The 19,100-nt window shown below is 43.9% G+C and overlaps 1 protein-coding gene across 5 annotated transcripts in view; it reads left to right on the top strand.

Moving 5' to 3' along the window:
* The window catches only part of RNF212B (ring finger protein 212B), a 57,704-nt gene that overhangs the window by 9,020 nt on the left and 29,584 nt on the right, over window positions 1-19,100 (top strand). For all 5 annotated transcript variants that reach the window (XM_060175343.1, XM_060175341.1, XM_060175339.1 and 2 more), the window contains exon 3: window positions 2,130-2,204. In XM_060175343.1, coding sequence (XP_060031326.1) covers window positions 2,148-2,204 — 57 coding nt within the window. In that variant the 5' untranslated portion in view covers window positions 2,130-2,147. The remainder of the gene's footprint in view (window positions 1-2,129; window positions 2,205-19,100) is intronic.

Genomic DNA, 19,100 nt, shown 5'->3' with positions numbered 1-19,100 from the left:
TTTTTATTTATAAAATGGAACTATTGACAAAACTATAGGATCTCTCTCTTTTTTAAAGAAGATTTTATTTATTTATGAGAAAGATAGGAGCGATAAAGGAAAAACCAGACATCACTCTGGTGCATGTGTTGTCAGGGATTGAACTCAGGACCTCATGCTTGAGAGTCTAGTGCCTTAGCCACTGCACCACCCCCTGGATCACAGATGTCTCTCTTTTTTTAACCAGAGCACTGCTCAGTTCTGGCTTATGTTGGTGGGGGGTGAGGGAATTGAACCTGGGATTTTGGAGCCTCAGGCATGAGAGTTTCTTTGCATAACCCCAAAGTATTAGACTCACAAGCATGAGGTCCTGAGTTCAATCCCTGGCAGTACATGTACCACAGTGATGCCTGGTTCTTTCTCTCTGTCCTCTTATCTGTCTCATGAATAAATTAATAAAATCTTTTTTTAAAAATTGATGGTGAACAAGCACTGAACTTTTTCAGAGAGACAAGCAAAATGTGTAGGTGGCAGTGGTGGAAAATAAAATAATGATATACACCTGCTGATGTTAAAAGTATGCGGTTAAGAAGGATTAGGACTTGAGGGCCAGGTGCACCTGATAGCCTATATATGTGACCATGCATGAGGACCCTGGTTTTATTATTTATTTATTTATTTATTTATTATTGGGTAGAGACAGAGAGAAATTGACTTGGGATGGGGAGATAGAGAGGGAGAGAGACAGATAGACACACCTGCAGCCCTGCTTCACCACCCATGAAGCTTTCCCCCTGCAGGTGGGGATCAGGGGCTGAAACCCGGGTCCTTGAGCACTTTAAACAGGTGTGCCACTGCCAGGACCCTAGTTTAAAGCCCGGGTCCCTACCTTCAGGGGAGAAGCCACATGAGTGGTGGAGCAATGTTTCAGATGTCTGTCTTATTTATAAGTAAAGAAAAAAAAAAAAAGATGGGAGTATGGACCGACCAGTCAACGCCCATGTTCAGCGGGGAAGCAGTTACAGAAGCCAGACCTTCTACCTTATGCAACCCACAGTGACCCTGGGTCCATGCTCCCAGAGGGATAGAGAATGGGAAAGCTATCAGGAGAGGGGGTGGGATATGGAGATTGGGCGGTGGGAATTGTGTGGAGTTGTACCCCTCCTACCCTATGGTTTTGTTAATTAATCCTTTCTTAAATAAAAAAAATTTTAAAAAAAAGGTTTGCACTGACAAACCAATTAAAGTCTACCATCTGCACTGAAATGCATGAGCCAAAAGCTAGAACATAGATGGTTTTATTCTAGAAAGAAATCACACCCAAAACTTCCTACTAAGTGAAGTAACAGGGATGTAATGATCTGGGACACGATGATCACTAACATTCAAGACATGCACACTCCCACTCCCCAAAAGAATACTTTGGGAGTTGGGAAATTACCGCCCCCCCTTCTCCTCCTCTTCTTGTCTGTTTTTTTCTTCTCAATGTATAGGTAACATTGAGTCAGGAATTCCTAAATGCTGTGGCATACATTCATAAATGTGGCTTTTTCCCAAGCTGGTGGTCTAAAAAAAAAAAAAAGAAAAAAAAAAAAGAGAACCACCAGGAGCAGCAGAATCATCCTATTGGCACTGAACTCTAGCAAAAACCCTGGTGGCAAAAAGGAAAAGAAAAAGGGGGTACTTATATGATCTGTATTGCCTACAGCAGTGGTGATCACTCTCTTAGAAGAGTGAAAATGATAGTGCTTTAGAGAGGGTGTGCATTGGGAGTTGGGTGGTAGCGCAGCGGGTTAAGCGCACATGGCACAAAGCGCAAGGACCAGCATTAACGATCTGGGTTCAAGCCCCCGGCTCCACACCTGCAGGGGAGTCACTTCACAAGCGGTGAAGCGGGTCTGCAGGTGTCTATCTTTCTTTCCCTTTCTCTGTCTTCCCCTCCTCTCTCCATTTCTCTCTGTCCTATCCAACCACAATGACATCAAGAACAACAATTTTAACGACAACAATAAAACAAAAACAAGGGCAACAAAAGGGAATAAATAAATATTTTTTAAAAGGGTGTGCATGTCTGTCTTTTTGTCCTATCTGCCAGTGCTGTGTTTCATTCCACTGTGGATGTGCTCAGTGTCTGTTTTTCTCTCTTCCAGCTGAAACCTCAGGAGAAAATGTACTTCAAGAACCCCGTGGAGATGGCTGTGCAATATTTTAATCATGTATCCCAGGTAGGAGAAGCAAGTGAGGAAAATCTTGTCCTCCAAACAACAACTGCTTCTTCTTTTCTTCATCAAATAGAACAAACTTTATTGAATCGAGTTTCTCTGCCAACATTCTTTGGAACTGTCACTTGTTTTATCATGTAGGAACATGATGTGTGATATGGTCAAAATATATAAGGATTGGGAGTCGGGCAGTAGTGCAGCAGGTTAAGCGCGCGTGGCACATCGGTGTAAGGATCCCGAGCCCCAGCTCCCCACCTGCAGGGGAGTCATTTCACAGGTGGTGAAGCAGGTCTGCAGGTGTCTATCTTTCTCTCCCCCTCTCTGTCTTCCCCTCCTCTCTCCATTTTTCTGTCCTATCCAACAACAACGACATCAATAATAACTACAACAATAAAGCAACAAGGGCAACCAAAGGGAATAAATAAATAAATATTAAAATATATGTATATGTAAGGATTTTGAACTAACTTGGTTCAAGTTCTTTTATGCTATTATTTACTCAAAGTGCTTCCAGTTTAAAGGGCCATGGGCCACTTTCTGGGCCATGGAGATAGCTTAAAGTTTATGCTAAAGCGCCTGAGGCTCTGAGGTTCTCATTCAAGCCCTAGCACCATAAGCCACAGGGAAACAGAAGAAGAAAGAGGAGGAGAAAAACTGAAACGGATGCATTGTCCTTACAAATGTGTTGTTTAAATTGTTGTAATCTGTTTAAGAAAGATGTTGGCCTCCTACAAAATTTTAAGTTAAAAAAAATAAATAAATCAACATGAACACAGTGCCAAATGGAAACTTCAGAACATGGTGCATCAGACTGAGAGACCCTGAGCGGGAGACAGGAAGAGCAGAGAGCAGAGTCCTCTCTCAGGCCGCTTTTCTGTGTTGGGGACAATCTTGCACATGTGCAAAGATCACACCAGAAACCTAGGTACTGAAGAAGGGAATGTTCCTCCTGCAACTATTAGAAGCTGGCCTGCCTCTCCTTTTCTTTCTTTCTTTTTTTTAATTAATTTCTTTATTGGAGAATTAATGATTTACAGTTGACAGTAAAATACAATAGTTTGTATATGTGTAACATTTCCCGGTTTTCCACGTAACAAGTCAACCCCCACTAAGTCCTCTTCTGCCATCATGTTCCAGGACCTAAACCCTCCCCCACACCAGAGTCTTTTACTTTGGTGCAATACACCCACTCCAGTCCAGGTTCTGTTTAGTGCCAAACAATTTCTAATTGCAGCTTACTCCTTTTTTTTTTCTTCTTTAATGTTTTACAGTCAACAGTAAATACACTAGTTTGCACATGCATAACATTTCCCAGTTTTCCACATTACAACACAACCCCCACTGTGTCCTCTGCCATCCTGTTCCAGGACCTGGACTCTTCCCCTACCCACCCCAGAATCTTTTACTTTGATGCAATACACCCACTCCAGTCCAAGTTCTGTTAGTGCCAAACAACTTCTAATTACATCTTACTCCTTTGTCAAAGGTTATCTTTAGACTGCGATGCAGAGAAATTAAAAGCAGTTTGCTTTCTTCCCTCAGACAACAAATCTCATCAGTCAAAGCTTCTACTTACCCAGAATCTGTGACAGGTTGTGAAAACAACTATGTAGCTGACATCTCACCTGGTGCTTCCTAGTTCTCCCCAGGTTTGGTTTGGTTTGTAGAGCGGATCTCACACATACAGAAAGGATGTTTGGGGGGGACAGTAAATGACTGTGTACAAAGACCCAGGCTAAGGTCTCAGTCCCCACCTGCAGGGGAGAAGCTTCATGAGTGTGAAGCAGGGCTGCAGGTGTCTCTCTGTTTCTCTCCCTCTCTGTCTCTCTTTACTCTCTTGATTTCTCTCAGTCCTGTGAAAGAGAAGAAGAAAGAGGAAGAAAGGAGAGGAGAAGAGAAGAAAGAGGAGAGGAGAGGAGAGGAGAGGAGAGAGAGGAGAGAGAGGAGAGGAGACTTCTTTCCCATTCAGATAGAGAGAGGGAGACGCACGGTAGCAGCAGAGCGTCTTTGGCTGCCATGTTGCTCCCATGTAGCGCCAGGGTTGGAACTTGGGCCTAGCACATGGCAAAGCACATGTCCTATCTAGTAAGCTGTTTCTCTGGTCCCCTATCAAGTAATCTTTTTTTTTTTGAAGAATTTATTTATTTGGGGGCTGGGCGGTAGTGCAATGGGTTAAGTGGCCATGGCACAATGCACAAGGACTGGCGTAAAGATCCCGGGTTTGAGCGCCCAGCTCCCCACCTGCAGGGGGTTGCCTCGCAAGCAGTGAAGCAGGTCTGCAGATGTCTGTCTTTCTCTCCCCCTCTCTGTATTCCCCTCCTCTCTCCATTTATCTCTGTCCTATCCAACAAACAACAGCTGTGACAACAATAATAATTACAACTACAAGGGCAACAAAATGGAAAAAAATTAGCCTCCAGGAGCAGTGGATTTGTAGTGCAGGCACTGAGCCCCAGCAATAACCCCGGAGGCAAAAAAAAAAAAAAAAAGAATTTATTTATTTATTCATGAGGAAGGAGGAGAGAGAGAAAGAACCAGATATATGTGCTGTCGGGGATTGAACTCAGGACCTCATGCTTGAGAATCCAATGCTTTCTTTATCCACTGCGCCACCTCCCGGACCACCCCTATTAAGTAATCTTTAAGAATAAAGAAGGTAGGGAGTCAGGCGGTAGCACAGCGGGTTAAGCGCAGGTGGCGCTAAGCGCAAGGTCCGGCATAAGGATCCGGGTTTGAGCCCCTGGCTCCCCACCTGCAGGGGAATCGCTTCACAAGCGGTGAAACAGGTCTGCAGGTGTCTGTCTTTCTCTCCCCTTCTTTGTCTTCCCCTCCTCTCTCCATTTCTCTCTGTCCTATCCAACAACAACGAGATCAACAACAACTACAACAATAAAACAACAAGGGCAACAAAAGGGAATAAATAAATAAATAAGAATAAAGAAGGTCTAGGGAACTTTAGCATCTTTCTATACAGATTAATGAATCTTATAAAAATTGCTTTGGAGATCGGGGAGAGGATTAAGCAGCAAAGCATATGCCTTGCGTGTGTAAGAACTGGGTTAGTTCTGGCACTGAATAAAATGCAGAGCATGGAGGGCTGGGGATCACCTCATTGCTAGCACACAGAACTTGAATGCAGAAGTTCTCAGGTTCAATCCCAGCACAGTCACTAAAGCTTGTTTTCTCCCTCTCTCTCCTCCTCCCCCCACTAATAAATAAATAAAGAAGTCTTTTTTTTATGACATTGGCCTGGGGAGACAGCATAGTGATTGTGCAAAAGACATTCATGTCTGAGCCATTGAGATCCCAGACTCATCCCTAGCGCCACCATAAACCAGAGATGAGAGGTGTTCTGCTTTAAAAAAAAAAATGTATTGACAATGTAGGTCTGGGACGGACAAACAGCTCACCTTAGGGCATGTGCCTTATCAGGAGAAGAGTCTCTGGAGCCACATGGAAGCACCATGATGCCAGAGGAAAACTTTACAACACTCTCCTTTTCCCTCCCACGCATTGTCTTTCTTTCCCTTTCTAGCTGAGATTTAAAAGAATAAAATAACTAACCTGGTAACAATGGAAGGCCCTTGCAAAGCGCGCACGCACACACACACACACACACACACACACACACACACACACACACACACACGATCCTGCACAATAAATTTAGTAGTTGAGGACTCAATCTTTTGCTTTTTTAAAAAATATAAACGTTTTACTTATTTATTTACTGAGAGAGCTAAAGGGAGAGAGAGGGAGAGAGATGCCAGAGCACTGCTTAAGGCGGTGCTAGGTATTGAACCTGGGACCTTTCAAGCATGAAAGTCATTTTCTATAGCCATTAGACTGTCTCCCTAATCCTACTTTTTCTCTTTTATCCCCCTTCATTTTATGTACAAAGAGTTAGCATAACTTCTGCTATAGGTCTTGGATGATCAGTTCCAGGAAGTGTACTTAGTCTAACTTAATGAATCCTATATCCTTTTTTTAAATTTTATTTATTTTCCCTTTTGTCGCCCTTGTTGTCTTTTCATCTTTGTTGTAGTTATTATTGTTGTTGTTACTGATGTCATCGTTGTTGGATAGGACAGAAAGAAATTGAGAGAGGAGGGGAAGACAGAGATGAGGAGAGAAAGAAAGACACCTGCAGACCTGCTTCACCGCCTGTGAAGCAACTCCCCTGCAGGTGGGGAGCTGGGGCTAGAACCGGGATCCTTACGCCAGCGGGTCCTTGCACTTTGCGCCACATGCGCTTAACCTGCTACCGCCCGACTCCCCTTATATCCTTTTTTTTTTTTTTTATTCTCCCTTCAGAGTTATCACTGGGACTCGGTGCCAGCACTATGAATCCACTGCTTCAGGCAGCCATTTTTTTTTTCCATTTTATTAGATAGGACAGAGAGAAATGGAGAGAGGAAGGGGAGATAGAGAGGGAGAGAGAAAGACAGACACCTGCAGACCTGCTTCACCAGCCAGTGGGGAATAGAAGCTTGAACCTGGATCCTTGCTCAGGTCCTTGTGGTTTGTACTCTATGTGCCCTATTGGGTGCGCCACCACCTGGCCCATGAATCCTCTATGCTCACAAGCACTACCGGTGCAGACTAACTCTGTGTTCTGGATCAGATCCCTGCCATGTTTTCTCAAAGAGCTGCTGGGGACCCAGCTTGCTTGGTCAGGGGCAACAAAGAAAGAGATCAATCTGTTGCATTTAAAATTAAGTTTATAAAAGGGTTTCTTGGGAGTCAGGCGGTAGCACAGCGGGTTAAACACAGGTGGTGCAAAGTGCAAGGACAGGTATAAGGATCCCCGTTGGAGCCCTCGGCTTCCCACCTGCAGGGGAGTCACTTCACAGGCAGTGAAGCAGGTCTGCAGGTGTCTATCTTTCTCTCCCCCTCTCTATCTTCCCCTCCTCTCTCCATTTCTCACTGTCTTATCTAACAACGACGACATCAACAACAACAATAATAACTACACAATAAAAAGCAACAAGGGCAACAAAAGGGAATAAATATTAATAAAAACTTTTTTAAAAGATTATTTTTTTTTAAAAAAAGGCTTTCTTGTTCTCCAGTCTCATTTTTTAAATAGTCTTTCTTGGCAATGCATACATATCTAATTCTTTTTGTAATGTTCACGATATCTGCCTGAATTTTAGAAAATCTTGTTCTTTTTTCCTGATGTGTCAGGTGTTAACATCCTATTGACTTGATCTGGAACAGTAGGAACACAGAGGTGGAGAGAAGACAGAGCCACCATTGGAGAGGGTCACCCACTTGTAAAAACTTTCCTTTTTTTCTCCATCTGCTCTCTGGTTCTGATTATTCCATGGCCTGGTAGGATTCCTGTCTTAGCATGTGCCTTGAAGTTTTGTCACTATCTCCTTGTCTGCTTTTACTTTTCATTTTTATGAGAACATTCCTTTCCTAAACATAACATGATCCTTAGACACATCTGGCTGAAGATAATAGATCTAATTTACCTTTAGTGTTTGATCACCTCACTCCTAACTCATTCCTAAACTAGAAGACAGGGGATTAAACCTTTGACTGCATCCTGCTTTTAGCTGTTTGGTTGAGCCATCATATTTGAGATACTGTTGAACATTGTAGGGAGATAAAATCCAGCTGAGATGCAAGGAGAAGTGTAAACAAAGTCATATGAACAAGAGAAAGAGCAGACCTTTCGGTTAATAACTAAACCTGGGATTAGTTAATGATCAGAGAAGTTATATGTAGTCTGAATCCTACCCTGCACTAATCATGGGACCAATTACACATGGTCAACCAATCAAGATAAAGAAATGGAAAGAGTCAGTTAATCATCACTTCAGTGAGGTCCAGTACAGTGGAGTCAGCAATGTCTGAAAAGGTGTTTTTCTGAGATGTGGAGTTGAATGGTTGACATAAAAATACCTAATTGCCTCTTTCAGTTCTGCTCAAATGTTCTTTCCTCTGTCAGACCTTTATGGACTCTCTTATTAAATATCAATAATAGCACCTACAGTCTCTGCTTTTTTTTAAATCTGTTTTTCACTGTAGCTGTTATCTTGAACACGATGCCTGTGTTTACTGTCTGAAGCCTACCCTGCTTAAGCTCTTTGAGAACAGTGATTTGATCAGTTTTATTTGTTGTCATATTAACAATTCTTTATTTATTTACTGGCTAGAGACAGAGAAATCAAGAGGGAGGGAAGGGGGATACAGGGAGAGAGAAAGAGAAACACTGGCAGCACTGCTTCACCTCACAGGAAGCTTTCCCCCACTGGTGAGGACTGGGGGCTTGAGCCTCGGTCCTTGCACATTGCAACGTGTGCACTCGACCAGGTGCACCATCACCCTACCTGTGCATAAACAATCCTTTGGATAGTTTTTTGAATATGTATTGTAGACCGGAATGTTATTGATTGAATCAGTAGCATGCTCAGGCAAATAGCTGTTTGTGTTTGAATCATGCTTAATCTCTATAATGATTTGAAAAGAATTTTTTTCTGCTGTATTACTCTATGGCCAATAGTAAATCAAACTATTGCCTCTAAGTAGTTTTTTGTTTTGTTTTGCTTTGGTTTGGTTTGGTTTTGTCTCCAGAGTTTTGCTGGGGCTAAGTGCCTGCACTATAAATCCACTGCTCCTAGAGGCTATTTTTCCCTTTTGTTCCCCTTGTTTATTGTTGTTGTTATTATTGTTCTTATTGCGATGGTTGTTGCTGGATAGGACAGAGAGAAATGGAGAGAGGAAGGGAAGACAGAGAGGGGGAGAGAAAGATAGATACCTGCAGAACTGCTTCACTGCCTATGAAGTGATCCCCCTTGCAGGTGGGGAGCCGGGGGCTCAAACCAGGATTTTTACACGGGTCCGTGCGCTTTGCGCCATGTGAGCTTAACCCACTGTGCTACCACCCACCTAGGTAGATTTTTTTTATTGCCTTTATTTACTTATTTACTAGATAGAAACAGCCGGAAATCGAGAAGGAAGGGGGTGATACAGAGAGAAAGAGATAGAGAGACGCCTGCAGCACTCCTTCATTCTCAAAACTTTCCCTCTGCATGTGGGGACCAGGGGCTCAAACCAGGTCCTGTGCATTGTAACATGTGCACTTAACCAGGTGCACCACCACCAGGCCACTCTAGATAGTTTTTCTAAGTATCTTTGCGATTGGAGAGCCCCATGTGGACCTGTTAATTCTCTTCTATTCTGAGGTCACCCTTGTTAAACAATGGGCCATCTTTTTTCCCCCAAATTCACTTCATTACAGAGTTGTCTATAGCACAGTTGTTGACACATGGATACAATTTCTCATCCTCCTATAATTAGTGTTTGCAAGACACTCTCAACCCTCCCCCAACTTGGGTCCTTTTCTTTTTATTTTTTTTCTTTTTATTATATTTATTTATTTATTGAATAGAGACAGCCAGAAATTGAGATCAGGAAGGAAGAGAGGGAGAGAGACACAGAGACACCTGCAGACCTGCTTCACCACTCGCAAAGCTTTGCCCCCTGCAAGTGGGGACCGGGGTTTCAAACGTGGGTCCTAGGGCACTATAACATGTACGCTTAGCCACGTGCGCCACCACCGGGCCCTCTTGGGTCCTTTTCTACCATCATGTAGCAGGGCCCCAAGGCCACCTCCACCCCCTCTCTTGCCTTCCTTCCCCAGAGCCCTTTGCTTTGGTTCAATACACAAATTCTGTCCAAGTTTTTGTTAAATATTTATTTATTTATTCCCTTTTGTTGCCCTTGTTTTATTGTTGTAGTTATTGTTCTTGTTGTTCTTGATGTCATCATTATTGGATAAGACAGAGAGAAATGGAGAGAGGAGGGGAAGACAGAGAGGGGGAGAGAAAGACAGACACCTGCAGACCTGCTTCACCGCCCGTGAAGCGACTCCCCTGCAGGTGGGGAGCCGGGGGCTCGAACCGGGATCCTTGATCCAGTCCTTATGCTTTGTACCACCTGTGTTTAACCCTCTGCGCTACCGCCTGACTCCCTCAGTCCAAGTTTTATTGTTTTCCTTTTCTATCTTCCTTCCTTCCTTTCTTTTCTTTCTCTTTTTTGTTTGTTTTTACTGTCCTTGTTTTTTTTTTTAAGATTTTATTTATTTATTCATGAGAAAGATAGGAGAGAGAGAAAGAACCAGACATCACTCTGGTACATGTGCTGCCGGGGATTAAACTCAGGACCTCATGCTTGAGAGTCTAGTGCCTTAGCCACTGTGCCACCACCTCCCAAATCACTTTACTGTCCTTGTTCTTAAGTTCTGCCTATTAGTGAGATCATCTCTTTTTGGCATATCTTCTATAATTAACATGAGTCCTTCAAGTTCTATCCAAGATGAGGCAAAGGAGAGATGACTTCATCATTCTGAACAGCCGAGCAGAACCATCTTTCAGAGTACGCCAGTAATTGTTTCTGAGCTTGTAGACAGACTTCTGCTCTGTCCTTTGTATTCTTGTCTCTCCTTGATCATAACTCTGTAAAGGTTTGACAGCATTTACTTGCTTCTATGTTTGTGTCACTCAACTGTGAGCTTTTCATAGTGCCATCTTTGGTGTTTGTCTGCCTGTTTAAGATGTATTTGTTTGTTAACATGAGAGAGAAGGGGATGCCAGGGATAGAATGCTGGACTCCATGCTTTTAAACCCAAAGCTCTAACTACTGTACCACTTCCCAGGCCACTCTAAGTGCCTTTTTTTTTAAAAAAAAAATTATTTATTCATGAGAAATGATAGGAGAGAGATTAAGAACCAGACATCACTCTGGTACATGTGCTGCCGGGAATTGAACTTGGGACCTCATGCTTGAGAGTCCAAAGCCTTATCTACTGCGCCACTCAAAGTGCCGTTTTTGTATTGACCAACATCTAATTAGATATCTGGCATAAATTAGGAGAATAAGAAATGTTTGTTGGACAGGAAAGATAGAGTAATAGTTATGCAAAAACAATCTCATGCCGGGGCCAGGCGGTAGCACAGTGGTTTGAGAGCACATGGCGTGAAATGCATAGACCAGTATGTAAAGATTCTGCTTCAAGCCCCCGGCTCCCCACCTGCAGGGGGGGGGTCGCTTCACAGTCAGTGAAGCAGGTCTGCAGGTGTCTATCTTTCTCTCTCCCTCTCTGTGTCCCCTCCTCTCTCCATTTCTCTGTCCTATCCAACAACAACAATATCAATGGCAACAAAAATGGGGAAAAAATGGCCTCCAGGAGCAGTGCATTTGTGGCGCAAGCACCGAACCTTGGTGATAACCCTGGAGGCAAAAAATAAATAAATAGATAAATAATCTCATGCCTAAGGCTCCAGAATCACAGATTGAATTCTCCACACCACAATAAGCTAGAGCTGAGCAGTGCTCTGGCCTAAAATAATAACAACAATAAATAATAATAAAATAAAAGTTTGTTAAATGAATGCGTGCATATTGAGACTGGGATAAAGGAATGCTTCAATGTAAGACCGGAAAGGAAGGCATAATCATATAGGGATTGTAGTCCCTTGTAAGGAATTTAGATTTTTATCTCAGTGCAGTGGGACACCACTGAAGAATCTGAATCAAGAGAAGAGTGCTATCCATTCAATATATAATTTAGAAAGAGAATGTGGCTGCTGAGTGAGTGTGCAGTGAACTGGAGAAGTTAAGAGTTGAAGCAGGAAGACTAGTTAGGAATCTCTGTGAGGATTTTCCCTCTCTTTCTCTCTCTCTCTCCATATATATATATACCTTTCCCTATGTTGTATCTCTTTCATTAAATAAATAAATATAAAAAGTAAAAAAAGAAAAAGAAAGAAAAAAGGAATCTCTGTGAGATTATTACTTGGATTAAAGTGACAGCAAGAGAAATAGAAATGGGTAGTAACATCTAAGATACTTTTATTTTGCAGTCTTGGGAAATGAACTCAGGGCCTTTCCCATGTGTGATACCATTGAACGGCCTTTTTGGGTCAATTTATTTGTTTATTTATTTTAAATATTTATTCCCTTTTGTTGCCCTTATTGTTTTATTGTCGGAGTTATTATTGATGTCGTTGTTGTTGGATAGGACAGAGAGAAATGGAGAGAGGAGGGGAAGACAGAGGGGGGGAGAAAGATAGACACCTGCAGACCTGCTTCACCGCTTGTGAAGAGACTCCTCTGCAGGTGGGAAGCTGGAGGCTCGAACCGGGATCCTTACCCCAATGCTTGCGCTTTGCACCACATGCGCTTAACCCGCTGCGCTACCGCCCGACTCCCAGGTCAGTTTATTTTTTATTGGTTGTTGTTACTTAGCCTCCAGGGCTATCAATGGGGCTTGGGGCCCACACTATGAACTCATGGCTCCTAGTGGCCTTTTTTTTTTTTTCTGTTTTATTGCATAGAACAGAGAGAAACTGATAGGAGGAGAGGGGGGGAGAAAGAGAGGGAGAGAAAGATAGACACCTGCAGACCTGCCTTGCTGTTTGTGAAGTGACCCCCCTGGAGGTGAGGAGTGGGAGCTCAAACCTGAATCCTTGGGTGTGTCCTTGGCGCTTAGTACTATGTGTGCTTAACCATGTGCTTCACCGCCCAGCACCTTTTTTTTTTTAAGAGAGAGATGAGAGAAGAAGCAAAGAAAGATGGAAGAGAAAATGAAAGATACCACAACAATATTGTACTATCCGTGTACTTTCCCTGGTGCTGTCCATGGGTGCTCAAACCCAAGGCCATGTAAGCATGTTGAGTCATGTGCCCAAGTGACCTCTCACCCCCGAGATATATTTTACAGAAACAACCAGTGGTACTGCCATTGATTTGAACGTGGGAAATGAGAAAAGGGAAGAGTTGAGGAAGATGTCTTGGTTTTTGCCTTAATAACTGTGTGGGTAGGGTAACTATGCCCTTTATAAGACTAAGAGCATAGTTTTGAGGGGGAAATGCCATTATGCAGTTATTCGTTTATAGATGCTTGTTAGAAACCTGGGGGGAGAAGTAGTGAAGACAAATATTTTTCTTTTCTTTTTATTTCTTTATTGGAGGATTAATGTTTTACAGTCAACAGTAAATACAATAGCTTGTACATGCATAACATTTCTCAGTTTTCCACATAACAATACAGCCCCCACTAGGGCAAAGATTTTGCATTCTAGAGCTCACTACCTAGATTATGACTGGAGAAAGAAGTATGAAAGTATTAGAAAATGTTAATTTTTAAGATTTTATTTATTTATTAATGAGAAAGATTGGAGGAGAGAGAGAAAGAACCAGATATCACTCTGGTACATGTGCTGCCGGATATTGAACTCTGGACCTCATGCTTGAGAATCCAGACCTTTATCCATTGCGCCACCTCCCGGACCACGAAAATGTTAATTTTTTTAAACCTTGAGACTAAGAGATTAGTGATTAGGTAGAAGTAGAAGAGGCATTATTAATTAAGAGTAGCTGGAGGGGCCAGGCAGTGGTGCACTGGATTAAGCACACAGAGCATAAGGACCCTGGTTCAAGCCCCCAACTCCCCGCTTGCAGGGGGGGAATACTTCACACACGATGAATAAGGTTTGCAGGAGTCTTTCTCTCTCTCTCTCCCCCACCTCCCCTCCCCTCTAAATTTCTCTCTGTCCTATCCTATGAAACAAAAAAAAAAGGAAAAATGGCTGTCAGGAGCAGTGGATTCATAGTGTCAGCATTGAGCCCCCGTGATAACCCTGACTGCAAAAAAGAAAAAAAAAAAACAGTATTTGGAAAGGACTCCGAAGCTGTAAGCCGGCACCTACCGCCTCCCGGGCCGCTCAGGGTGCCATCTTTACGCTGCATGGAAACACAGGGAGGGTAGTGCCGAAGAAACCAAGAGATAGATGGTTCACCCCCTAGAGCGCACGTATCTCACCGCAAAGTAGGCACTTGGAAGAGTTGGCCCCAGGAGGCCACTGGGTGAGATCGCATATGCACAGGGCCCTGCATTTGTTCCTTTCCCAGAGACATTCTGAAGAAGTTAAAAGGAAGGGGAAAACCAGCTGGATCAAAAACTGATAAAATGAAGTTAGATGAGGGCAAAGCAAGATTGACTAAATTTGGCAACCTGAGCTATTTTGATGACCCTGATAAACCATCACTGAGGGGCTGAGGAGACAGCATAATGGTTATGCAAAAGACTTTCTATGCCTGAGGCTCTGAAATCCCAAGTTCAATCGCTGGCAGCATCAAAAGTTAAAGCTGAGCAGTGCTCTAGTGTGTGCTCTCATTGCCTGTCTCTTTCTCTGTACCTCTCTTTCATTAAGATATATATATATATATATATGGAGTCGGGCGGTAGCACAGCGGGTTAAATGCACATAACATGAATTGCAAGGACCGGCTTAAGGATCCCAGTTCGAGGCCCCGGCTCCCCACCTGCAGGGGAGTCACTTCACAGGCGGTGAAGCAGATCTGCAGGTGTCTCTCTTTCTCTCCCCCTCTCTGTCTTCCCCTCCTCTCTCCATTTCTCTCTGTCCTATCCAACGATGACAACAATAATAACTACAACAAGAAAACAACAAGGCAACAAAAGGGAATAAATAAATATTTTAAAAACTTATTTAAAAAGGGAAAATAAATACAAAAAAGAAAAAAAGAATAAAGACACCACAGCACTGAAGCTTCCTCCAGTGTGGGGAGCAAGCTCAAACCTGCATCTTGTGCAAGGCAGGAGAATCCACGTCAGCTACCATGCAGGCTCCATGAGTGGTCTTGATAAAGAGAATGACATGGAATGCATTAATAGGTTTGTGCTCATTTGCTCTACTTCTCCATCTCCCAGACCTTAACTAGCCCTCTGGAGTTTAGATAAGCCTGTCTCACAGGCCGCTCTTGCTAAAGACGTCTCTTAGCAAACACATAGATCTTTTGTTTCCATATGACATCGGATGGCCCACTCTCTCCTTAAAATACCCTTTTTTTTTTTTTTTGGCTACTGTCACCAAACTATGTCTCCTTTTTTTTTCTTTCCTTTTCAAGAAAAATATTTTGTTTATTGGTTAGAGACAGAGAGAAATTGAGAGGAAAGTGGTCCAGGAGGTGGCTCAGTGGATGAAACTTTAGACTCTCAGGCACGAGGTCCCGAGTTCAGTCCCCAGCAGCACATGTACCTGAGTGATGTCTGGGAGCTCCAGTGGTGCAATCCGTTAGCACGTGGTACTTATACAGACTGATGTCTGATTCTTTCTCTCTCTCCTCCTATCTTTCTCACGAATAAATAAATAAAATCTTTAAAAAATAATCCGAGGGAGTTGAGCAGTAGCGCAGCAGGTTAAGCGCACATGGTGCAAAGCGCAAGGACAGGCATAAGGATCCCTGTTCAAGCCCCCGGCTCCCCACCTGCAGGGGCATCGCTTCACAAGCGGTGAAGCAGGTCTGCAGGTGTCTCTCTTTCTCTCCCCCTCTCTGTCTTCCCCTCCTCTCTCCATTTCTTTCTGTCCTATCCAACAACGACGACATCAGTAACAAAACTAATAACTACAGCAACAATAAAACAACAAGGGCAACAAAAAGGGGGGGCAAAAAATTTTTTTTTTAAATTTATTCTTTAGGGGGTCGGGCGGTGGGGCAGTGGGTTAAGCGCACGTAGCGCAAAGCGCAAGGACGGGAAAGGACAGGCGGTAAGGATCCCAGTTCAAGCCCCTGGCTCCCCACCTGCAGGGGCATCGCTTCACAGGCGGTGAAGCAGGTCTGCAGGTGTCTTTCTCTCCCCCTCTCTGTCTTCCCCTCCTCTCTCCATTTCTCTCTGTCCTATCCAACAACGAACAACATCAACAATGGTAATAATAATAACCACAATGAGGCTACAACAACAAGGGCAACAAAAGGGGCCTCCAGGAGCGGTGGATTCATGGTGCAGGCATCGAGCCCAGCAATAACCCTGGAGGAAAAAAATTTTTGATGATTTAGCAGGGGTCGATAGCATAGTGGTTATGCAGACTCTCTACTCTGGTTCAATGCCCCTGCACCACGATAAGCCAGAGCCGACCAGTGCTGGTTAAAAAAAAAAACACAAAAAACCTTGATTCTTTAGTGTTCTGATTAAGTTTCTTTCCCTCTTTTTTAATATTGTATTTATTTTTTTCTTTATTGGGGGATTAATGATTTACAGTTGACAGTAAAATACAGTAGTTAATAAATGTGTAACATTTCTCAGTTTTCCACATAAAATATAACACCCACCCAAGGTCCTCCTCTGCCATCAGGTTCTAGGACCTGAACACTCCCCCCACCCCAGAGTCTTTTATTTGGTGCAACACAACATGCACGTATTTATTTATTTATTTTGGATAGAGACAGAGGGATAGAGAGAGAGAGAGAGACGGAGGGAGAGGAAGGGAGAGGGAGAGCTGCAACACTGCTTCACCACTCATGACACTTACCCCTGCGGGTGTGGACTAGAGGCTTGAACCTAGGGCTTTACACGTGGTGGTGACATGTGCACTCAACCAGGTACACCACCACCTGGCCCCCTCTGTCTCTTATTACTTTTTTTTTTCCTCTCTCCCCCTCTTGTTTATATTTCTCAGAGTTCTAGCCTACTTTCCTTACCTTTATATTCCCCATGGATATTCTTTTTTTTTTTCCCCTCCAGGGTTATTACTGGGGCTCAGTGACTACACTACAAATCCACTGCTCCTGGAGGCCATTTTTTCCATTTTGTTGCCCTTATTGTTGTTGGATAGAACAGAGAAATTGAGAGAGGAGGGGAAGGGTTGGGAGGTTGCGGTGTGATAGGCACCTGCAGACCTGCTTCACCACTTGTGAAGTGACCCCCCTGTGGGTGGGTAGCCAGGGACTCCAACCCGGATCCTTATGCCAGAACCCTTATGCCAGTCCTTGCACTTGGAGCCATGTGCGCTTAACCTGCTGTGCTTACTGTCCACCCCCCATGGATATGCTTATCTACTCCTATGCTTTGTCAGCAGTTCATGACTTCCAAATCTGTCATCTTCAGCTTAAATGTCACCTCAGAGAAAACAAATTGGACCTCTTGTTTTCTGTCATAAAATCTTTTTCGGGAATTGGGCTGTAGCGCAGCGGGTGAAGTGCAGGTGGCGCAAAGCGCAAGGACCGGCATAAGGATCCCGGTTCAAGCCCCCAGCTCCTCACCTGCAGGGGAGTCGCTTCACAGGCAGTGCAGGTCTGCAGGTGTCTGTCTCTCTCTCCTCCTCTTTGTCTTCCCCTCCTCTCTCCATTTCTCTCTGTCCTATCTAACAACGACAACAACAATAATAACTAAAAATAATAAAACAACAAGAGCAACAAAAGGGAATACATAAATATTTTTTAAAATATCTTTTTCTTCCTCCCTATCTCCTTTTTTCTTACCCCCCCCCTTTCTCTTTTGTCATTATCCAGCCTTTATTGCTCCAGATCAACATATCAGACAGAGGAAGATGGGGGCCTGGAAGTGGCACCTGGTTAAGCACACATGTACTATGCAAGGACCCAGGTTCAAACCCAGTTCCCCACTGCAGGGATGGGGAAGCAATGCTGCAGGTCTTTTTCTCTCCCTCCCTCCCTCCCCTATCTCTCCCGTATCTTCTGATTTCTATCAAATAAATAAATTTGTGATATTTTAAAAAGAGCAGGGGAGGAAAAGATACCACAGTACTAAAGCTTTCTCTAGTGAGAAGTGGACCCTGCTTGAACCTTTTTTTATTTTTTTCCTCCTCCAGGGTTATTGCTGGGCTCGGTGCCTGCACCATGAATCCACTGCTCCTGGAGGCCATTTTTCCCCCTTTTTGTTGCTCTTGTTGTTGTAGCCTCTTTGTGGTTTATTATCATTGCCATTGTTGATGTTGTTTGTTGTTGGATAGGACAGAGAGAAATGGAGAGAGGAGGGGAAGACAGAGAGGGGGAGAGAAAGATAGACACCTGCAGACCTGCTTCACCACCTGCGAAGCGACTCCCCTGCAGGTGGGGAGCCGGGGGCTGGAACCGGAATCCTTACGCCGGTCCCTGCGCTTTGCGACACATGCGCTTAACCCACTGCGCCACCGCCCGACCCCCTCTGCTCCTTTTTTTTTTTTAAGTTTTTTTTAATGAGTTTATTTTATTTTGTTTATTTTCCCTTTTGTTGCCCTTGTTGTTTTTTATTGTTGTAGTTATTATTGTTGTTATTGATGCCGTCATTGTTAGGTAGGACAGAGAGAAATGGAGAGAGGGAGAGAGAAAGATAGACACCTGCAGACCTGCTTCACCACCTGTGAAGCAACTCCCCTGCAGGTGGGGAGCCAGGGGCTCAAACCGGGATCCGTATGCTAGTCGCTGCGCTTTGCGCCAACCCGCTGCACTACCGCCCAATTCCCAGCTTTCCTGCTTCTTAATAATGCTTGAGTGACTTGCAGTTTTGTTACTGTTGTTTATTTCAGCCAGAACACTAGTCATCTCTGATTTATGATTTTTTTTTTTAACTAGAGCACTAATCAGCTCTGCCTTATGCTGGTGCTGAGGGTATTGAACCTGGGACTTCAGAGCTTCAGGCTTGAGAGTTTGCGTAACCCTCATGCTATCTACCCCCATCCCTGGCTTAGGATGATGGTGAGGACTGAGCTTGGGGTCTGGGAGCCTCAGACATGCAAGACTTTTGCATAACCACTGAGCTATCTCTCTGGCCTCCTGTTTATTATAAGCACCACAGACTGTAAACTATATCGGGGGAGCTCCAGAGGCAATTTGTGATGGGCTCATCCGGTGGAGCGCACATTTTGCCATGTGCAAGGACCCAGGTTTGAGCTCCTGGTCAGCACATGGGAATGTCACCCACAGAGGCTTCAGTTTCTTTTTCTTTTCTTTTCTTTTCTTTTTTTTTAACCAGAGCACTACTCTGCTGGTTTATGGTGGTAGGGGGAAGTGAAGCTGGGACTTTGTAGCCGGCAGGCAAGAGTCTCTTTAAATAAGCATTATGCTGCCTACCCACCCCCTCCGGCC

The sequence above is a fragment of the Erinaceus europaeus genome, chromosome 16 (assembly GCF_950295315.1).
Source record: "Erinaceus europaeus chromosome 16, mEriEur2.1, whole genome shotgun sequence".
In the NCBI taxonomy this organism is placed as follows: domain Eukaryota; kingdom Metazoa; phylum Chordata; class Mammalia; order Eulipotyphla; family Erinaceidae; genus Erinaceus; species Erinaceus europaeus.
The sequence above is the reverse complement of the archived record's forward strand: the minus strand, read 5'-3'. Positions and strand labels throughout refer to the sequence as shown.